The sequence below is a fragment of the Medicago truncatula genome, chromosome 3 (assembly GCF_003473485.1).
Source record: "Medicago truncatula cultivar Jemalong A17 chromosome 3, MtrunA17r5.0-ANR, whole genome shotgun sequence".
In the NCBI taxonomy this organism is placed as follows: domain Eukaryota; kingdom Viridiplantae; phylum Streptophyta; class Magnoliopsida; order Fabales; family Fabaceae; genus Medicago; species Medicago truncatula.
Window position 1 is genome coordinate 36,326,839 of NC_053044.1, and position 21,170 is coordinate 36,348,008.

The 21,170-nt window shown below is 32.5% G+C and overlaps 2 protein-coding genes across 4 annotated transcripts; one reads left to right on the forward strand and one right to left on the reverse strand.

Moving 5' to 3' along the window:
- Positions 1-11,764: 11,764 nt before the first annotated feature.
- On the reverse strand, positions 11,765-13,261 carry LOC11418016 (3-ketoacyl-CoA synthase 5). Its single transcript, XM_003601047.4, has one exon. It carries the CDS (start codon positions 13,107-13,109, stop codon positions 11,814-11,816), a length of 1,296 nt encoding a protein of 431 aa, XP_003601095.2. The 5' UTR covers positions 13,110-13,261; the 3' UTR covers positions 11,765-11,813.
- A 2,373-nt stretch (positions 13,262-15,634) lies between these two features.
- LOC11426584 (serine/threonine-protein kinase MPS1) lies at positions 15,635-19,934 on the forward strand. 3 transcript variants are annotated; one of them, XM_013605354.3, is made up of 6 exons: positions 15,635-15,793; positions 15,878-16,024; positions 16,337-17,370; positions 17,638-17,838; positions 18,170-18,331; positions 19,200-19,934. In XM_013605354.3, exons 1-6 carry the CDS (start codon positions 15,694-15,696, stop codon positions 19,776-19,778), a joined length of 2,223 nt encoding a protein of 740 aa, XP_013460808.1. In that variant the 5' UTR covers positions 15,635-15,693; the 3' UTR covers positions 19,779-19,934. The 3 variants fall into 3 exon arrangements, with proteins under 3 accessions (XP_013460808.1, XP_003601096.1, XP_013460811.1); XM_003601048.4 differs by having other exon boundaries at positions 15,639-15,793; positions 15,872-16,024; XM_013605357.3 differs by having other exon boundaries at positions 15,639-15,793; positions 15,872-16,024; positions 16,406-17,370.
- Positions 19,935-21,170: the final 1,236 nt, after the last annotated feature.

Consider the following 21,170-nt stretch of genomic DNA (forward strand, 5'->3'; position numbering starts at 1 on the left):
ATTATTGTGGCACTAATGATGATAGGTTTTAAAATCTATGCCCTACAGGCTACAAATAAATACATGAGCTATAACCCCATATACACTTACTTTACTTTTCCTCCGGTCACATTTATAAATAAAACTCAACTATTTAAATTTATTGAATAACTAATGTATTTGGTCTATAAATGTGACCAAATACATTAATTATTTCGGGAGTCTAAAAAGTTGTTTTTTTTACTTATAAATAGTAGGAGCACATGTCTGCACTTTGTTTTCTGAAATTACTTAATATTATATTTTTCCTTCCGTTTCAAAATATAAGCAAATTTTACTTTTTAAGTTCATTCAATTAATGATGTATGTAGTTCATAATATGGACCACATACATCATTAATTGAATTAATCTAAAAAGTAACATTTACTTATATTTTGAAACGTTTATATGTCGAAATTTTGACCTAGAAGCCCACACTCATCTATCATCCAATTGAAATGTTAGAAGCTTCTCTATTCTCACATAAAACACCGTACGCACACTTTCACAATTTCAATCAGACATTTATTTTTGTCTCACTTGTAGTTGTCTCCCATCCATAATAAAATTTCATTAAAAGAAACACAAACACTACATACAATACAAAGAACTATCCTCACTCATTTATAATTTCTTCCATTGTTGATTTTTTAAAGGTTAAAGACCTATTGTAAAATTTAATTTTATATTTCCAATCTTATACATTTATAATTTATAAGTTATTTATTAATGTTATGAGACAAAACATATTTTATTAATTGGTTGAGCTTAAATTTATTTTAATGGTGAAACTTAAGACGCTCACTTGGTTCGACATGCCTGGAAATTAATACTTATTTGCAAACCAGTGTTGTTTCGCTTGTGTTGCACCCTCTATAGCTGAAGTATAAAAACTGCAATTACATTTTCATGCGAGTTCTTTACTTTAGTGTGATGTATATTTATATTTTCAACAATATATATATTGGTGCCCCCACTATTCATATTTTCTGACTCCGCCACTGCCCATAATGCTACGTTGTCTAGGGTATAAATGGATATAGATAATTTGATATCGGTGTTTGTTTTAATGGATAAATATGATATATCTACCCTTTTTATATTAGCGTGAATATTTGTTAAGCGGATAATCTACAGATTCTAAGGTATCCACGAGTATATACAGATATCCATGGATAATATTTAAAGAAAAACGATTTTTGCACTACTACAGAAATGACATTTCACATCGGTCAAAATCGACTTTTCACATCGAGTCCCAGCCGATGTCCTTAAAGGTGATATTGTATGTCTGAAACATTTCTCATCAGGTACGGAACGGTTGTGATAAGTCGTTTTCCACATATGGCCTAAAATTATAGATTTTATATGTGATAATATATGAAGCCCGGATACCTCAAAACGGAGACGTATGCGTATCAGATACGTATCGGATACCGATACTCCACGAATACTCACATATATGTATCTGCGAAGTATTGAAGTTAATTATTTTAATTTTTTAAAAATATTTTATCGGATACTATATATACTCCACATATACACAAGGATACTTCTAAGATACTTCACAAATACTTACTCCCTCCGTTTCATAATACTTGTCCATTGTAGAGAATAATTTCGTTTCATAGTACTTGTCATTTTCAAGTTTCAATGCAACATTAAGTATTGTTTTGTCAATAATACCCTTAAATATTAATTGTAGAGAGAGAAAAAATAGAAAACACACACATAATTTCATCAAAAATAACAAAATTTATTTGTTTTCTTGGTTATTGCAATTTCTCCAAAATGGACATGTATTTTGAAACGGATTGAGTATCTTAGAAAAAGATGAAGGGTAAAAAGTGAGACAATGTTGTAAAAATTCAGTTGAGATGTATATGATTTTCAATTTTAGATATGCATTAATAGAATTGTTGCTCAATGAACCACTTAAAATTATACTTATTGTGGATTAAGGTAATAAGAGATATGTGATTCAGTTAATCAATATTAGATATAATATGACTTATAAGAAAACTTTACATTATTTTATTTTGATCATTCCCTAAAAAAAATTAGTTTGATCACATATATAATTTTTTTTAAATTATGACTTTTATAATAATATAATAATAAAGATTAATCCATGTTTTTTTCTTGAAGTATTTTACATACATATAAGTGTTATATAAAAAATTTGTTAACATATCCAAGCCGTATATGTATCGTATCCTGAATTTAAAAAAATTTGTATATCCGTGTACCCGTATCGTATCATACATGCGCGCCCATATCCGAGCTTCATTGATGGATATAGATAATTTGATATTTTTGTCTGTTTTATTGGATATATGTGATATCCGCACCCTCTTTATATTAGGGAGAATATTTGTTAAGCGGATAATCTACAGATTTTGAGGTATCAACGGGTATATACAGATATCCACAGATAATATTTAAAAAATTACATTTCACATCGGTCGAAATCGACTTTTCACATCAGGTCCCAACCGATGTCCCTTAATATGATGTTATATGTCTCAAACATTTCACACCAGGTACAAAACCGTTGTGATAAGTCGTTTTCCACAAGAGAATCACATTTTGATATGTGATAATTGGATATAGATAATTTGATATACGTGTCTGTTTTATTGGATAAATATGATATATGTACCCTCTTTATATAAGCGTGAAAATTTGTTAAGCGGATAATCTATATTTATTGAGGTATATATCCACGAGTATATACAGATATCCATAAATAAGTCATTCGTGAGCTTAGCTCAGTTGGTATGGACAATGCATAAAATATGCACGGTTCAGAGTTCGAACCTCAGCCACCACCAAAAAAAAGATATCCATGAATAATTTTTTTTAATTTTTTTTTTTTGTTAAATTATGTTTATAATATTCATTTCTTTTTATGACAAAAATATTACTTTTATAAATATGTTTTTGTAACAAAATTTCATCGCATTCGTTTCTTATTACCAAAACATAATATTCATATATTATATTATTTTTTTCCTTAAAATGAGGAGAATGCTTAAAAGTTCATAAGTCATAGAGAAGAATGTGTCGCAGAATATCAAATCTCACGTTATACTAAAACAGTGAAGGTTGCACATATTCTGTGGACAGAAGTGTACCACCATCGCAGCAACATGCAGAATTCTAGTAAAGAATGACATGAGATATTCAAGAACATAAATATACTTTGACATTGACACTGAATTATATCACCCTACAAATGCAAGCACTACCAACTTCTGGTCGAAAAAGGACATCAATATCTCATTAACGAAAACAAAGTTTTTTTTTTTTTTTTTTTTTATCACAAAAACATAAATACAGTTCATGACATTTAATAAAAACAAAGTTCCTTGATTGAAAAAAAGCATAAATAAAGTTCATCATATTCAACAAAAGTAAAGCTTCTTGATTCAACAAATTTAAGGTTGGTAAGATTATTTATGTAATTTAAAAATTTATCGCAAAAACAAAGATCATATAACCTGGTACATTTGTCGCAAAAAAAAAAATTATCGCAAAAACAAAGTCTTGAAAAAATTGTTTTGTCCAACTCAAACATCAACTTTTGTTACAAAAATGTCTTGTGTACATTTGTATTGGCAAAGACTTGGTATAAAACCATTGGCATAGAATCGATCATATAACCTGCCGTTGGAAGAGGTATACAGGTTAATCCAATTAAGAACGCTTGACTTTTTTTAATTGTAAGGACGTTAGATTGTGATTATTATTCCCTAAGTTTGTGCTATGCAAAAATGCTTTGAGCTTGTGATTTACATTTGTGCTAGGGAAATGAAAACGCTTTTACTCTAGAAAAAGCTGGTTAAACAATTTTGTTTTATTTTTTGGGTTAAATATGTTATTAGTCCTTACATTTTGCGCAACGTTAAAAATAGTCTCAACATTTCAAAAAATGTTTTTAAAATCTCTGCATTTTTACTCCGTTCACAATTAATCCTTGACGTTAAATTTTGTTGCCGGGACAAACAGAAGTTGCCACATAGACAACACTAGGATGCCACGTGGCCTAATCAATGACATGGGATGCCACATGTCAAATATTATTTGAATTAAATTTTTAACTTTTTTATTTATTAAATAAAACAATAAAAAATAATCAAAAAAACATGTAGTCTTCATGTTCCTTCTCCTTCCTTCGCCTTCCTTCCTTCAAAATCTGCAGAAAGAAAACCATGAAAATGCCTAATTCCCCTTTACCCCCTTCCTTTCCATTAAGTTCAATCACAATTTTTTTCCTTTGTTGTTGCTATTTCATAAACCCATAAAAATCACAATGCATGTTGCCTCTCACTTTTCCTCCTTCAACTTCCAATTTCAATTCAATTTGCAAGAAATCAAGATATTAAAATCAAAATCAAAATTAAATCTTCTTCGTTCCATATTTACTGGAAAATCCAATATGCGAACCAATCAAACGAGAATAGAGGAACGAAAATTGAAAGTGCTCTGAACAAAGTTTGCGGCGAAAGGGATGGTGGCAATTACAGAACGACGGTGACGCGCCGGACAAAAGGGTTGTTGGAGGGAGATGGTTTGTGATACGGGCAATGAAACGAATCTGAGATGCTCTAAGGAGAGTTGGTGGCCAACAGTGGTGGTGGTTGGAGGATGGTGATGCACGGCGGAAAACATAGTCATTACCAATCAGAGGCTGACATGTGGCACATAGTCATTAAAATAAAATAAAAAATAAAAAGCCATTTTAAGTGAAAAAGAACCAAACGAGGTATAAGCTTTCTCCTTCTTTCTCCCTTGCCTCTTCAACCCAAAAGCCGCCACCACCACCACCACTGGTTTTCTTCGTTGTCTGCTGCAATAACCTTCAACCACCACCCCCCGCCTTGCCGTCGAACATCAATCTGTCACAGGGCGTCGGAGATTCACATCCATCCTTCTCAATCTCATATTCAATGGAATCCTTGTTGTTGAATAAGAATGTTTGCTTGTTAAGATAATTTTTGAAAGAAAAGAGGAGGTAAGGAAAGTTGCTTGAAAACCATAGATCATAATAATTGGCCAGTGAGGATTCAAATAATTAAAATGAGAAACACATTCATTCTGTGGCTGGTTAGGAGGTGCAGATGCTGTCATGACAGTTTGGCTGCCCTTGCTGTGTTTAGCTCGGCTGCTGTCATGACAGCACATGTTTTGTTGGCCGAAGGTGCTGGTTTTGGGGCTTATGTTTACTAATTTCTGCCTCATTGAAAAATATGAACAAGATGATCAATTTAATTTCAAGCTTAAGATCACTAAGTATTCATATGTTGTTTAGTGTTTACTTCAATGCTTCTGCACACACTCAAAAGAGACAAATATCTTCAATTTTGCTAGCCATATCAGTTTTATATGGAATAGATTCTCATTTAAAATGATTTTTGGGTTGAAGAGGCAAGGGAGAAAGGAGAAAAGCTTATACCGTGTTTGACTCTTTTTCACTTAAAATGACTTTTTGTTTTTTGTTTTATTTTAATGACTATGTGCCATGTGTCAGCCTCTGATTGGTAATGTCACCATACCATTAGTTTTTCAATGGCACTGAAGTGCCACCCCTTGTACATGAACCATTCCATTTTATTTATCCCTCTACCAGTACATAAACCATTGCGTTTTATTTATCCCTACGATCTGTTCCAATTCATTTTTCATTTGACTCTTTTAAATTTTAATAGCAACGCTTTTTTTTCTATTCAAACGGTAGTCATTAAAAAAACTTAAACTAATATATCCATTTATTAATAAATTTTAAACTATTTTTGTATTAAAAAAAGTTCATTGTTATTTATTTTTTAAAACTATATGTCAATGATCTTTATGATGCGCTGAGTATATTTTATTGCTACGTTTAATTATTTATAAATTATAAACACTGAATTAAAAATAAAAATAAAATAACTTTTTAGAAAATAAATTTAAATACTTAAATATTAATTGATAAATTTGTTAATATGAATTAAGAATTCTTTTTTCGTCATTTTAAACTTACCAGCTAGTTAAACCGCTAATTTTATCAAACAATTCAATTAGCTTATCAGCTATCAATCATCAACTCTCAATTATAAACTATCAACTATTAACCATCCGCTGTAATGTATAAACTAGCTTATCGGTTATCCGCTATTTTTACCAAACAGAGTCGATTTCTTCTCCAAGAGAACTTTTTGCCTTTCTTAAAGATAAGAAGAGGATTGTTTTCTCTAGAGCTTAGTCATTTCTCTTTTTATTCCTTTCCTACTGTTACACACATGCTTAAATAAAATACAATAATAGAAAATGGTAAAATCTCAAAAAAGTGTGAGGATTTAGTTTTACAATTATTTTACTGGTAAAATTCGGTCGTGGACTTGGAACGCAGGTTTGGAGCCTTAAATGCTCCTCTAGACATGCTGAAAATTGTCGGTTTTGGAAAATGAGCCAAAGTTCATGGTCATCAAATATATTCCACCAAAGATGACAAGATTCTTTTGGGTTCCTGGAGCTCGTATTGCAAGTTAGTACTCCCTCCATTCATTTTCTTTTTATATTTTAGAACTTCAACTATATTTTAAATTTTTTGATGTTTTAGTGAATTATTATTATTTTCTTAAGTTTGTCCTTGTTAGAAAACACAATAAACTATTAAAATAGTTGTGACATTTGGTTTATCACATGTGAATTTAATGATAAATAAGAACATTTAAGTAAAAAAACACACAAATGTTTATATACTTTAATTACTCCTTAAAACTTGTGTCAAGAGCTAAAATATCAAAAGAAAATGAATGGAGGGAGTAGTATTATGCAGAGAAGTGAGTTTGGTGGAGCTCTTGTCTGTTCTAAAATAGGGAGTTTATTTTTCTAACTGAATTTAAAAATCCCGCTCGTCCGAATCTATATTTTTCGACAAATTTATTCATCCGAACGTAAAAAGTATAGTATCTTTTCTATGTTTGGATGAATAAATTTGATTCATGACAATGTTTCAAAAAGAGTGGGGAATGGTCGGAATACTTACTTTTGGACTGATTCGTGGTTAGATGGTATAGCTTTGTCGGTTCGGTTTAGACGCTTGTATGATTTAAGTGTCAATAAAAATCAGACGGTGGCGGAAATGTTTGTGAAGGGGTGGGGGAATGGAGGAGAGGCGTGGGAGTGGCGTAGAAGGTTATGGGATTGGGAGGAGGAGATGGTAACGGAGTGTAGGCTTCTGTTGGATATTGTTGTTTTTCAGGACACTACAGGTGATCAATGGAGATGGCGTTTAGAAAATTCGGGAAGCTATTATGTTCGTTCTGTGTATGAGTTGCTGACTAAAGCTGAAAACGCTCTGATGAATGCGGTTTCAGGTTTGATATGGCATAGATATGTTCCATTGAAGGAATTTATTTTCGCTTGGCGTCTTCTTCGTAATCGTTTGCCAACTAAGGTGAACTTGGTGGCTCGTGGCATGATTGATTCAGACGATCATCTTTGTGTATCTGGATGTGGGGAAGTGGATACTGATCATCATTTATTTGTCTCCTGCCCCATTTTCGGAGATTTATGGTATCTTGTTCGTGCTTGAGTCGGTGTTTATGGGGCTGATCCCTTGTCTGTTCCTGATCATTTCCTTCAGTTCTCTAATTTGGCAGGTGGGGCAACATCTAGGCGATGCTTTATGCAAATGCTTTGGTTACTTTGTGTGTGGGTTTTATGGAATGCTCGTAATAACAAGCAGTTTAATAACACTAATATATCTATTCACCAGATGCTTGAAAAAGTCAAAATTACTTCTTATTGGTGGTTGAAAGCGGCTAATGCGGTTCATGTACTAGGGGTTCATAACTGGTTGTCCAGCCCCCTTCTTTGTTTAGGGATTGGATAGTGATTCCTTTGTTGCTTTTTTCCTTTCGATTTTGCTTTTGTAAATATTTTGTATCTTTGGTCGTTTACTTCTAGCACGTTTTGTGCGGAAGAAACGTCGGTTTCTTGTGTTAATATAAGATTCATTTTTGCCTGTTAAAAAAAATTTTGAAAGGTGTAATTTTTAAAATATTGGGGTAAAAGTAGTTGTCTCAAAGTTTAAGTTAAAAAAACTACTACCGTTAAAAAAGAAAATTTGGTTAAACTACTGTTGTTAATTTTACTAAGAAAAGTAAAGTTGTGTTATTTTGATGCAAAAATTTGACAATAAATGCTTAGATGGTTATTATGTTGTAATAATTTAAAATGGTTATTATGTTGGAATAATTTATCAGAGATGTCCAAATATCATAGATAGCAGTACAAAATATGATATATTATCATCTAAAAAAAATGATATGTTGTAAATAACACTATTCGTACATGTGTGGAATTCATTTTAAACGATTGAGTGATCTTGAAAGAAGCTAGAATGTGAGAGCTCTTCTACCTTACTGATAAGCAACACATCTTATGTTTTTGTCAACGCATTCGAACTAATATAATGATTAGAATATATATATATATATATATATATATATATATATATATATATATATATATATTCATCACAGGTTGTTCCCAATTACAGCTCAATCCAACATTCATCCATACATGTTTAGCAACAAATTAGCATAAACTAACTAATTGAAACAGAAAATTAGCTAAAAAATAGCCATTAATAAAACCTGAAATAATTCTTAATAAATTACTTCTACATGTTATGTTTTCTAATTGCGGAAAGAAGTTTAAGAAGGATGGACAACACCAAATTCACCTAGAAGCCCAAATGGACCAGGATCAAATACATTACGTGTTCAGGGTGCATGAAGATATCACTTTAGGTCAACTAATTTTTTTGTCATGGTGATGGTTGAGAGTTAAGACATCAAGATTCAAGATAAATGTTTTTCACTGTAATTTAAATTAGTGGTGAAAACCACATTATGGAGTGTTTAAGGATTGTAGATTATAGTTGTTAAGCTTAAGTTGAAGTCTTCTTTAAATTTGGTGTTTATTTATGTGTTTAGTTTGATTTTGGTGACTATTTTTTGAGTGAATACTCAACTTCGTCCTTGAATTTGCAAGGATCAATCAGTTTCGTCTTTCAATTTGTCGAAATATTTAATTAGTCCTTAAATTTGTCAAATGTCAATCAATTTAGTCCCTTCGTCAAGTTGGGGTGTTAACGGTGCTGACGTGGGCCGTTAAGTACTCACATGGCTTGCCATGTCATAAGCGACACAAACAGGGACTAATATGACCGAAAGTGACAAAATTTTCAAGGAAGAATTTAATTGAAATGCAGAAAATCCTAGGCATTTCATGGTCGTTATACAACGGTTCTTTCTTCCTCAAATCTATAAAATTGGAACCCTAATTTTTCAATCTCTAATCTACAATCCAAAATTCCCAAAATTTCTTCCATTAATTAATGACAACGTTCTTCCTTACTTCTAAAAACTTCAAACCCTAATTTGTTTTGATTGAATCTGAAATCCAAAATCCCCAAAAAAAATTCAAGCAAAATTGTTCAGATTGAATGCGAAATGATGGGTGGTGGGCGTATGGGCAACACAAGTTCTCAAAGTCGAGCTTCATCTTCAAACTTTATGTTTAATGGTGATGTCAGAATGCTTGACTATTGGTGTTCCAGAATTTGTACTGCAAGAAAAGACAATACTCTCTAAAACCCAGGAAGGCCTTTCTATGTTTGCCCTTTGCTAAAGGTTTGTTTAACAATGGTTATGTGATGTCAAAATGGTATGTTTAATGGTGATTGATTTTGAATTTCCTTTGTACATGATGATGATGATGATAAGTGAATATTTTGTTTGGGTTGATGAAGCTGACGAACTAGGATACTTTTTTTTGTGTGGTGGCCGGGGTTTGAACCCCAGACCTTGCATATTTTATGCATTGTCCAAACCAACTGAGCTAAGCTCACGAGGACAGAACTAGGATACTTTAAAAACAATGGAATTGGTGCTAGTCAAGGAAGAAATGCAAGATTGATGGAGAAGGTTCAGTCTATGGTTAAGGCTAAGGAAAGTGGCTATGAAGAGTTTTGGAGGGCAAGGTTGATCGACAAAGTTGACTGTGTAGGATGTGAGCTTAGGTTGATTAAGCATTTAATTGTTATAATTTGCTTGTTTGAGTTTTTTAACATGCTACTATATTGTACTAGGAGTGTGTAATACCCTAAATGAAAAGAGGTTGAAGATGAATGAATGTAACCTTTCGTCATAATATTACCATCAAATTAGTCCATGAATTATTTGCGTAATTATCAAATCGATCCCTACATTATATGAAAAAACCATAAAATAAGTCCTTGAATTATATAAACAGATATCAATTTGATCATTGATGCATATATGTTTAGAACAAAGTAAAAAGTAAAGAGACATGATTTGGGGCATTAATAAGTCATTGCAATACAAGTGCATGAATATTACATAGCAAAAAGCAATCCAACTATGGGGCATTAACAAGTCACAAGTCATAAAAAAACGGTCGCAAAAACAGAACAATCACAAAAAAAAAAAAAAAAAGCAAGCATCAAATAATGAAGTTTAAACATAAAAACAAATGGATAAAGATGAAAACGAAAATAATAAAATGGTCACAAAAATAGGAGAAAACAAACATGAGTGAATGGAAAAACAAACAGGAACGTCATTATCTTCACAGAAGACGAAATCTTCCTTCAAAACGGTGAAGATGATGATGCTTTTGGAGAGATGAAGATGGTGAAGCTTTTAGCGAGAAGAAGAGTAAGGAATCGGTTTGATGTTTCTGAATAAAATGTGAGGATTGAAGGATGGGTAAAAGAGGGGTAAAAGAGGAAAAACAAAAAAAAAATGGAAGTGAAATTTGTATCGTTTCAATCGAAATGGTCGTTGTACACGTGGAGGACTAGATGACACGTGGACATCACAGCACATCATGCACATTGACACATTAGCATCACTAACAGAGAGATTGGGCAGAGGGATGAATTTGACGGACATGTGTTAAATTTAGGGACTAATTGGAGGACGAATTTGATTAATCCTTGCAAACTCAAGGACGAAGTTGATGTTTCATTCCTTTTTTTTTTTTTGGTTTGACACTTAGTGATTCATGCCTTTGTTAGCCTTTGTTACTCTTGAAGAATTGTGTGTAATTTTTATTCAACAACTCAAGAGAATTAACTATATGAATAAATTTGCATGTCCTACTCACAAACTAATTTATACTCCACATGCAAATTTGTTTGTGTGACTAATTTTCATTGGTTGTTGGTATGGTATAAAATGAAAATTCCACACTTTAATAACAAAAAGACAATAAATAAAAACTTTTCTTCTCGAATCACAAGTGGTGTAACTCCATTCCTCCTTATTCTTATAGTACTTCAAAGTTAATTTGATCTACACATTGATCATTTTCACAATGATACAATGATGTAGATATTGCACACTCTCATATGACTAAGCATCCAAATAATCATGAATTTGATAGAGCTGGCTATGATACACTTCCTTTTTTATTAACAACAAAGTATTATTAAGGTTTGGTCTGTGTAAGATGCACAAAACCAGCAACAACGGTAAAAAAAAAATACCATCTGGCGCCATATATATAGGCTGAGTATGATACACGCTAACACTTCCTATTGATATCTAGGGCTGGATCCACCAACATGCTTTTAAAATAATAAAATATAGAAACCCCTTTTTTTCAATAGTATTTTTCTTGCACAATCTTAAACACAAGAACAACATTAATACTTCTAAAAAAACATTAATAAGAACACTAAGAACAATATATAATAACAAGTGTAAAATTATTAATTGAAAGTTGATATTGGGTATTGATGGATGCAATCAGACCATGGTCCCTTATTAGACTCTCCAAGTTTTGGTCTATTACACTTCAAAACTACACTGCAACACTTAGTCCCACTTCCAATTCCAAGTAGCCAAATGTTGTCACCTTTCTGCACTTTTTCCTTGGCTTCCAAGTAAGCAAGTTCATACCATAGCGATGAAGAAGATTGGTTTCCAAACCTATGTAGTGTCATCAAAGCAGCTTCCATATCTCTCTCACCAAGTTTCAACCTTTTTCCTACCCCTCTAATCACTCCCCTCCCTGGAGAAGGCAATATGAAATGTTGTATCACAGTCTTAAAATCAGGCACATATATTCCCTCAGATTTTATAAACCTCTCTTTTATCATGGAAACAACATACCAAAACTTCTCTGAAAGTGGCAATATTTCCGAACCTAAAGTGGAAATATTTGAAAGGAGTGTTTCACCAGCTGCCTGAGCTACGTCTTTATTGAGTGTCACCCCAAGTTTTCCATCTGAATCTTCTTCCCTTCTACAAGAAAAATAAGCCTTGTCATCAAAGGCTCTTTGTGTTCTAAGCGACCTAACTAACTTGTATTTTGCGGTTTTACTTGCTTCTTTTTTGTTTGAGAGAAGAATTGCTGCACTTCCCATTCTAAAGGTACAGTTAAGATGCAACTTTGATCTTTCTTTACCGGGATACCAACCATTTGACAGAATCTCTGTGCTTAGAACAATAACATTAGCATTTTTGTGAACTCGGAGAAGATTATGAGCTAAATCAATACAAATAGCACTAGCACTGCACCCCATACCAGAGACATTATAGCTTTTAATGTCACTTCTCATACAATATTTGTTAACAACAATAGCTGTTAAAGAAGGTGAGGGACAAAAGCCACTGCAATTTAAGATAAGCATGTCTATATCGATAGGTAAAATATTGGTTTTTGCGAAAAGATCATCCATGATAGGGAAAAGAACCATGTGAGCCTCTTTGATGGATTCAATAGTTTTGGTTTTTGGTGGAATGTAGTGCAAGGAAGGAGGGAGACAAGTATCTTCACTTTGGCCTGAAGAATAAAGGACTTTTTTCATGTAATCTATGCTTTCACTGTCAAAACATGATTCAATCAGAGAAGCATTTTCAATAAACGCCGAGAAAGGTACCCTACAACATCTTGGTGGTTTAAGACATGAGAAATCAACAAGGTAAATAGGAGAAGGCTTTGAGAGAAAGTGTTTTACAAAGAATGAAAGTAGGAGAAAACATAGGAACAAAAAATGGAACATTATTAGTTCATAGTTTTGAAGAAGTAAGAAAGTTTGAGCAAATGTTGCAAGTGTGATGCTACAAAGCCATAGGAAATATGAGAGTTTTGAAAGGAGATGGTTTGAAAAAAGAGTGAAGTTGGTGCATTCATTGACAGGGTCATGGTTTTGCTTGGATGTAGCTTCCATATTATTGTGGCACTAATGATGATAGGTTTTAAAATCTATGCCCTAGAGGCTACAAATAAATACATGAGAGATGGTCCACACTCTTTCTTGTTGTGTTTGAACTTTGATTGGAGTGATTCAATGAGAAAGAAAAAGTATGGTAGAACATTTATTGCAAAATATTTTTTTTAATTGAATAAATTTAAGAAAAAAAATATAATAATTATATTATAAAGAAAAAATATAGTAATTTTTTACAAGAACAAAGAAAATGTCTTTTTTCCGTTCTTACAAAATTTGCAAATTTTGTTTAGTTACCATAAAATTTTCATTTATTTTTAGTCTTCGAAATAGTTTTCATCAACATTTTTGATCGGTTATTTAAAAAAAAAACATTTTTGGTCGGTTGTTAAAATTATATTTATAATTCAGGGTAGGAGGAAGTGATTGATTCCATATCCTCAGCTATAACCCCATACACACTTATGGGGATAGAGTTGTATAATTAATTTGGCTTGTTTCCATGCCTATTGTGGACATTTTTTGGCCAAACGCATTGCACCATTTGCAAGGGAGTCAACTAATAATTTCCCCACAATGGTGTGTAGGATATACATGAGCGTTCATAATATGATATTCGTGTCCATCTTATTGGATAAATATGATATTTGTAGACTCTTTATGTCAGCGCAAATATTTGTTAAGCGGATAATTTATGAATTTTAAGATATCTATGAGTATATACAGATATTCATGAATAATATTTTTTTTAAAAATTGGTTAAATTATTTTTATAACATTCATTTCTTTTTATGACAAAAATATGATTCATCACATTCATTTCTTTTTACCGAAATATAATATCCATACTTTTCATTTCTATATAAAAAAAAATTAATCACATTTAACAAAAACAAAGTTTCTTAATTCAACAAAAACATAAATAAAGTTCATAACATTTAACAAAAACAAAGTTCTTTGATTCAACAAAAACATAAATAAAATTCATCATATTCCACAAAAACAAAGTTTCTTAATTCAACAAATTTGAGGATAGTAATGTTATGGTTCATTTTAGAGTGTGATTATTATTCCCTAAGCTTGTGATTTACAGTTGTTCTAGGGAAATGAAAACGCTTTTACTCTAGAAAGCTTGTGGAAGCTGGTTTTGTTTTATTTCTTTTAGTGGGGACATTAAGACAAAAACTTTATCATTTGTTGGCTTGAGCATAGGTTATGAACACTTATTACACATATAGTCAAGCAGGTACAGCGCAAAAAAAAAAAAAAAAAAAATCAAATTGGCATGTGATATGAGTATGGTCCGTTAAAGTGTGTTTGCAATTTTTAAATGTAGAAACGAAAAAATAATATAGTTCAACAGAAGTCAGTACGTGTCCATAGGAAATGTTTCATAAAAAATACAGGCCTAATTAATTATTTTTTTCAACCACCAACATCAATCACATGTCATTTTTCAACAAACTAATAAAGTAGAAGATTTGTCAACGAATATTCTAAGAGTATTGGTTAAAAAATTTGTAAAAAAAAATTTTATCTTGAAAATACATGCTGTTATTTTTATCAGGTAATAATTACAACTTTTTTATACAAAATTAATTATTTTAGTTTTTTAATCAATTCTTTTAGAACATTTATTATTAACATTCTTCTTAGTTTTATATAGCTTGTTTTAGTGTTATAGATAGACTATATAGAGACAATAATACCATAAAAGTGGAATCACATTGCATAAATATATATCTATTGGTTAAAATTACAATAGACAAGTGAGGTCAGCCAACCCGACTTTGAATCGGTCTCTAAGAGCATCTTTAATTGTGAACTTTATAATTGATTATTTTATGAGTCCTATTGTGCCACGTAATTTTGAAGCAATTAACTCATTTTTTACTTCAGATATGATCATGAGGGATTTGAATTTGAATTGTAGTGCAGTTAATGTGTTTAATTTGTATGTGAATTTTACTAAATTGTCTTTTGTTTGCATGTCTATTTAATTTGAATTTTCATATTTCAATGAAAATTAGTAGGTATGTTTAATAAATAAAATAAAATAAATGTACCTAGTAATCTCTATAGGACTTATATTTAGAGACTAGACTTTTTTTAAAGGGGGCTTATAATCATGGACAAATGGAGCATTTGTGATAGGTTGTCGCTTGTCAGTAAGTAGCATAAAAGAAGTTTACACTGAAAATTTATAATATCTTTAATCTCTAAAGCAAAGGGGTGTATAAGTGTAAAGTTTGTTGAAAAAAGAAATTTTCGGAATACATTAGTAAAACTGTAAACCAGCCCATGAGAGGCCCAGAAGAATTCGAAGCCCACGAGAAAGAACGCAGAGGAGCGCGAAAAGAGAAATTGAATTTTCGATGGAGGTAAAGTGAAATTGAAATGCGGTGGAGATTGTTCCATGGATGGGAAGTCTAACCTTCCGATCAAGTCTGATTCTTCTTCCCCACCGGACTTCCTCCGCCACGTTCAAGCCGCCTTGAAGCGTCACCGTCCTCTCGGTATTCCCTTTTCCTTTTCAATTCAACTTAGCTAGGGTTTTCAATTTTCGATTAGGGTTTCTAATCTGATTTATTTAGGTACAGGGCAATCCAATATCATTAGGCCAAGACGCACGATTCTTCGTCAACCAACACATGATTTGATCTCAAACACAAACATTGATTCACCTGAAACTAGCACTGTTATTGCTCCTTCTCAATATGCAAATGTTCCCAATAAAGTTCCACAGGGTAATTTTCTTTTTTAATAAACCCAATTTGGTACCTCCTAATTTTCTCGCGGCCCAATTCATTCAGTGACGAAACAAAAAAGTACTAAATTAGTCTCTAATGAGTCAAAATTAACAGAGAGACTAATTTGTTAGCAATATGAAAATGTGAGAGACTAATTTGAGTATTAATTTTGTCACTTACTTAATTGGGTCACTAGAAAATTGTGAGGGACCAAATTGAAGCTTTACTCTGTCTTTTTAAAATCTATAATTTTGTTTTGTTTGCTATGTCGTGCTTGTGCATATTCCGAATATGTTTTTAACAATGCAGGGGCCAGTGATGAAAAGGCCATTGAGTTGGAGAATTTATCTTCTTATATGAGTTCACTTGGATTCACAGAAATGGAGTATATAGAAGGAAACCGAGCGGAAGCTTCGATTGGATTACAGGATGATTTAAAGCAACCCAAAATTCAGCAGGTTGAGCCTGATTTCAGTTTGAGATCCGATGGGGGAATGAGTTGCTCTATGTTGCCGAGGAGAGCTACGGTTACACGGGATGATTTACAGCAGTTTAGGAACTTTCTAAGTCAGCCAGCGACACAGTCTTCGGTTGTGGGACCTTCATGTGCGACAACTACCTCGGTTCATTCAACTTCAGCTCCCATGATGAATTCAACAACCCGTTTGCATCTAGATAGTGGCTCGCGCGTGGGTGCTGAACCTTTGGGAGAGATTGGTGTTTATCCTATAGCTGAAAGAGTTATGGAATCAGAAAATACAGAAGCTTCTGGTGAAAAAGACAATAAAATGTCAGTTGATAAGGCTGCAACTGCGGTGCAAGCTTCTGATTCTTGTGTCGGTGCCGAGTTGGCATCTAAAGAGAGTGATCAATCAAAGAAGCACCAAGAATGCATGTTAAAAGAAACTGGCAATTTGAAATATGCTTCTTCTGATGTTGACAAGTTAACCGACGGGAAAGAGCCTGTAGATGTTGCCCACGTACGGTGTCAGGCTCCAGTGCCCAAAACATCATTTTTGGATGTGAAATCTGAATATTCTAAGTTAGAAAAACCAGAGAAGGCTGCAAGTAGTAAAGGTTCATCGGTCTCTAAGAAAAGGTCTTATGATCCTGATTTATTTTTCAAGGTTAATGGAAAGCTTTATCAACGTCTTGGCAAGATAGGTAGTGGTGGAAGCAGTGAGGTGCACAAGGTGATTTCATCAGATTGTAGGATATATGCACTTAAGAAGATCAAACTCAGGGGTCGTGATTATGCTACTGCTTTTGGATTTTGTCAAGAGATCGAATATCTAAATAGGCTGAGAGGAAAGGATAATATCATACAGCTTATAGATTATGAGGTACTGTGCTCAACAACTGGTCTATGTCATGATATACTTAGTAGTTATTGCTTTTAGTTATTTATGCTTCACATCTCTCTTCGGACATTTGATAACACTAGAATATATAATCACTTATTGCATAATCATGGTTAATTTTTTGGGGCTTTGGTTATTCTCATTTTCAGAAATAAATTTTGTTTGAGTTAATTTTCACGGGCTTGTGTTTGTTTTGCTACTCTTTTATATGGTCTAGTGAATTAAATTTTTGCTCAATCCTGTATTTAGGTTACTGACAAGGCTTTGCTTGAACAAGTCATGAAAGGCTCTCTTAGTAATAAGGATGGCCGAGTCAAGGATGATGGATATATATACATGGTACTTGAATATGGCGAAATTGATTTAGCTCACATGTTGTCCCAGAAGTGGAAGGAGTTGGATGGATCCAACGAGACCATAAATGAGAACTGGCTTCGATTTTACTGGCAGGTTTCAAATTTACAAACAATTTATGTTCTCTCTAAATATTCAAAACAATGCAAATAACATTTACATGCTTGTATCCACTATCCACATCTAATTTTATGTGTTCTTGATGTTTGTTCAATTCTTCATATTTCACAGAGTTTGAAATGTAGTTTTATTCAAGTCTCATTCACATTCTATTTTATTCACAATAATCAAATTTGACATGATATTATTTCGTCAATGTTGCCATTTTTTGGTCATTATATGATTATGAAATGTAGAACATTGTCTTTTCTCTCCGGGCTTGGCTAATTTAAACTAGCTTAGACTGTTTTGTTGACACCTTTTGCAGCAAATTCTTCAAGCTGTCAATACTATTCACGAGGAACGTATTGTGCACTCTGACTTGAAGCCTGCTAACTTCCTCCTCGTCAAGGGTTCCCTAAAACTGATTGATTTTGGTATAGCCAAAGCAATAATGAGCGATACTACTAATATCCAACGAGAATCACAGGTGTAGTTTATTTTCAATCTCTCCTCTTCCGACTCACTTATTAATACGCCACATTAGATATTTTTGTTTCCCCTACCTTGTGGTTGTGTACTGCTTATTGAATATATGGTTTGTCTACTTTTTTAAATTTACAATTCAAATCATCTCTATTGACTCGAGTCCTAAGAATGTATTATTTTAAAGCAGTTTTCGTATCGATTCTTTAATGATCATGCTTCTGTATTGAATAGGACAATACTCCATCCGTCCCAAATTATATGATGTTTTGGCCATTTCACACGTATTAAGAAATGTAACTAATTTTGTTTGGGAAAAAGATATGGGAGTTGTTTTACAAAATTGTCCTCAATAAATGGTATGAGAAAGATAAATTAAATAATTGAAAAAAAAAATAGAGTAATAAATAGTTAAGGGCATAATTGGAAAAGTAACATTAATGTTTCATTGGTATTGTAAAGCGACTTATAATTTAGGACATAGGGAGTAGTATAGTAGAGCACACGTCTTTTCTGTTTACCAAATAGGGTGATTTTAATGCTAGAACTTAGTAAGTAGCAATTTCTCTCCATCTGGGTGAATGCTGGCCCAGGGGTGCAATTAGAATAGTTTGATAGTCTTTTCTGATATACTAAATGTTTGAAGAGTTATGTATCCTGAACAATTATATAGGTCAAGGGATGCATTTAGTACAACTCTATTATGATAATTTCAGTAGTTTTCTTACAGGCTTATTTTAAGAATGAGATTTCTTATTTCTATGAAAAAGTTGTATAAAGCATCATCTTTTTACTTTTCATCCCAATTTATAGGAACTATCAAATTGACTTTTAAGTATTAAATTTTTACTAAATTGTTTTTCAAAGTGTAGGTTGGTACTCTGAGTTACATGTCTCCGGAAGCATTTATGTGTAATGAGACTGATGCGAACGGAAACATCATCAAGTGTGGTCGGCCGTCAGATATCTGGTCTTTGGGATGCATCCTTTATCAAATGGTATATGGGAGAACCCCCTTTTCAGAATACAAGACATTTTGGGCCAAATTTAAAGTTATAACAGATCCAAATCATGAAATTAAGTATGAACCACTTTCAAATCCATGGCTAGTAGATCTTATGAAGAGGTGTCTAGCATGGGATCGCAATCAAAGGTGGAGAATTCCTCAGTTACTCCAACATCCTTTTCTTGCACCTCATGTACTGCCTCATCCAACTTTGTCCCAAGACAGCAGCAGCTGTAAATTTGTACAACTTATTGCTGAAACTTGTACATATGACCCTGAAGCATCCAAACTTTGTCAGCAGCTCCAACGTCTTCTTGTTGACCCAATTGAGTTAACGACTCACTCACTAAACTCACGAGATCAACAAAGAACATTGTTGTCCCAAATGTCTGATCTCTGTATTCAGCTGCGGGAACGTTTGATAGATACTGATGTCAAATATTAGGTGGCTGGCTATTCATTTTTTTGGGTTTTTTGTGTAATATGTTTTTACATTGTTTAGAATAGGTTAGTGTGTAGCTAATGAATCGATATAGTACATATTTTGTATAAACTGTAAGTGGAAGAAACAGTTTTAGTGATTGTGTTTAAAAAAGCAAAATACATCTTGTTGTTGTGTACTATCTCCATTCCTTTTTAATTGTAACTTTTTGACATTTTACACAAACTAAGACAATCAATAAATGTTACTACTTTTGATACAATTGTTTTTACTTTTACTATAACGACCTTATTAATTTAATATTTCATTTCATGTTTCTCTCTCTGCAATAAATATTTAAAGGTAATATTGGTAAAACAACATTTAATGTCAAAAAATTTCTCTAAAAGTAACAATTAAAAAGAAACGGAGGGAGTAATTTGGATCAAATCTAGCACCCACAAAGAATAAGAAGAAAAGAAATGCATCAATATTTCAAATGCCATGTATTTCATCAAATTGTACTAGTCATATTTTCAAGTTTAACAATTGATAGTGATATGTCAAAATGTGTTTAATTAAGTTAACGATTCACACCAATTTTCTCATTAGGATGTGTGTGCTTTATCTACAAGCCTAAATATCATGATTCATCCCTCTCCTCCTCCATCTTGCCTCTTGAATTTAATCTCCGTGAAAACTGGAGACCTGGTTGAGTAGAAGAATATTGTTTTTTTCTTCCTTGTAACCAAAAAAATCGAATAATCAAGTTGACTATTACTTACTATACATCCATTCCTTTTTAACCGTCATTTTTTTGACATTTTACACAAACCAAGACACTCAATAAATGTTACTTTTTCTTATACAATAATGTATACTTTTACTATAATAACCTTAGTCATTTAATATTTTATTTCATATATTTCTCTCTCCGCAATAAATAACTAAGGGTAATGTTGATAAAACAACATTTATTGTTACATTGAACTTTGAAAGTGACAGTTAAATAGGAACAAAAAATTTCTCCAAAAGTGAACCTAAAAAGGAATGGAGGGAGTATCTCATTACACATCTTGATTGATGCTACAGCCTACAAGGCAGTATGCTGGTAAAGAAAAACAGCGACGACACTTGTGGCATTCTAACTCTAAAATGAAGTTCAAATAATTTTGCGAAATATTATTTGTGTATCTCACTCATTACACATCTTGGTTGGGTAATTATCTTTTTCTAACTGATGTTTGTGAAATTGGAATTGTGGTTTATCTAGAATTTGTGCATTTTTAAAATACACTCACAAGTCTGAACCTGTCATTGATTCGCTATAAACTTTTCTCATGTCTAGGAAAAGAAAAAACCTATTATTTTCTGCAATAAAAAATAATGACAGAGAACTTTTAACCACACAAAGGA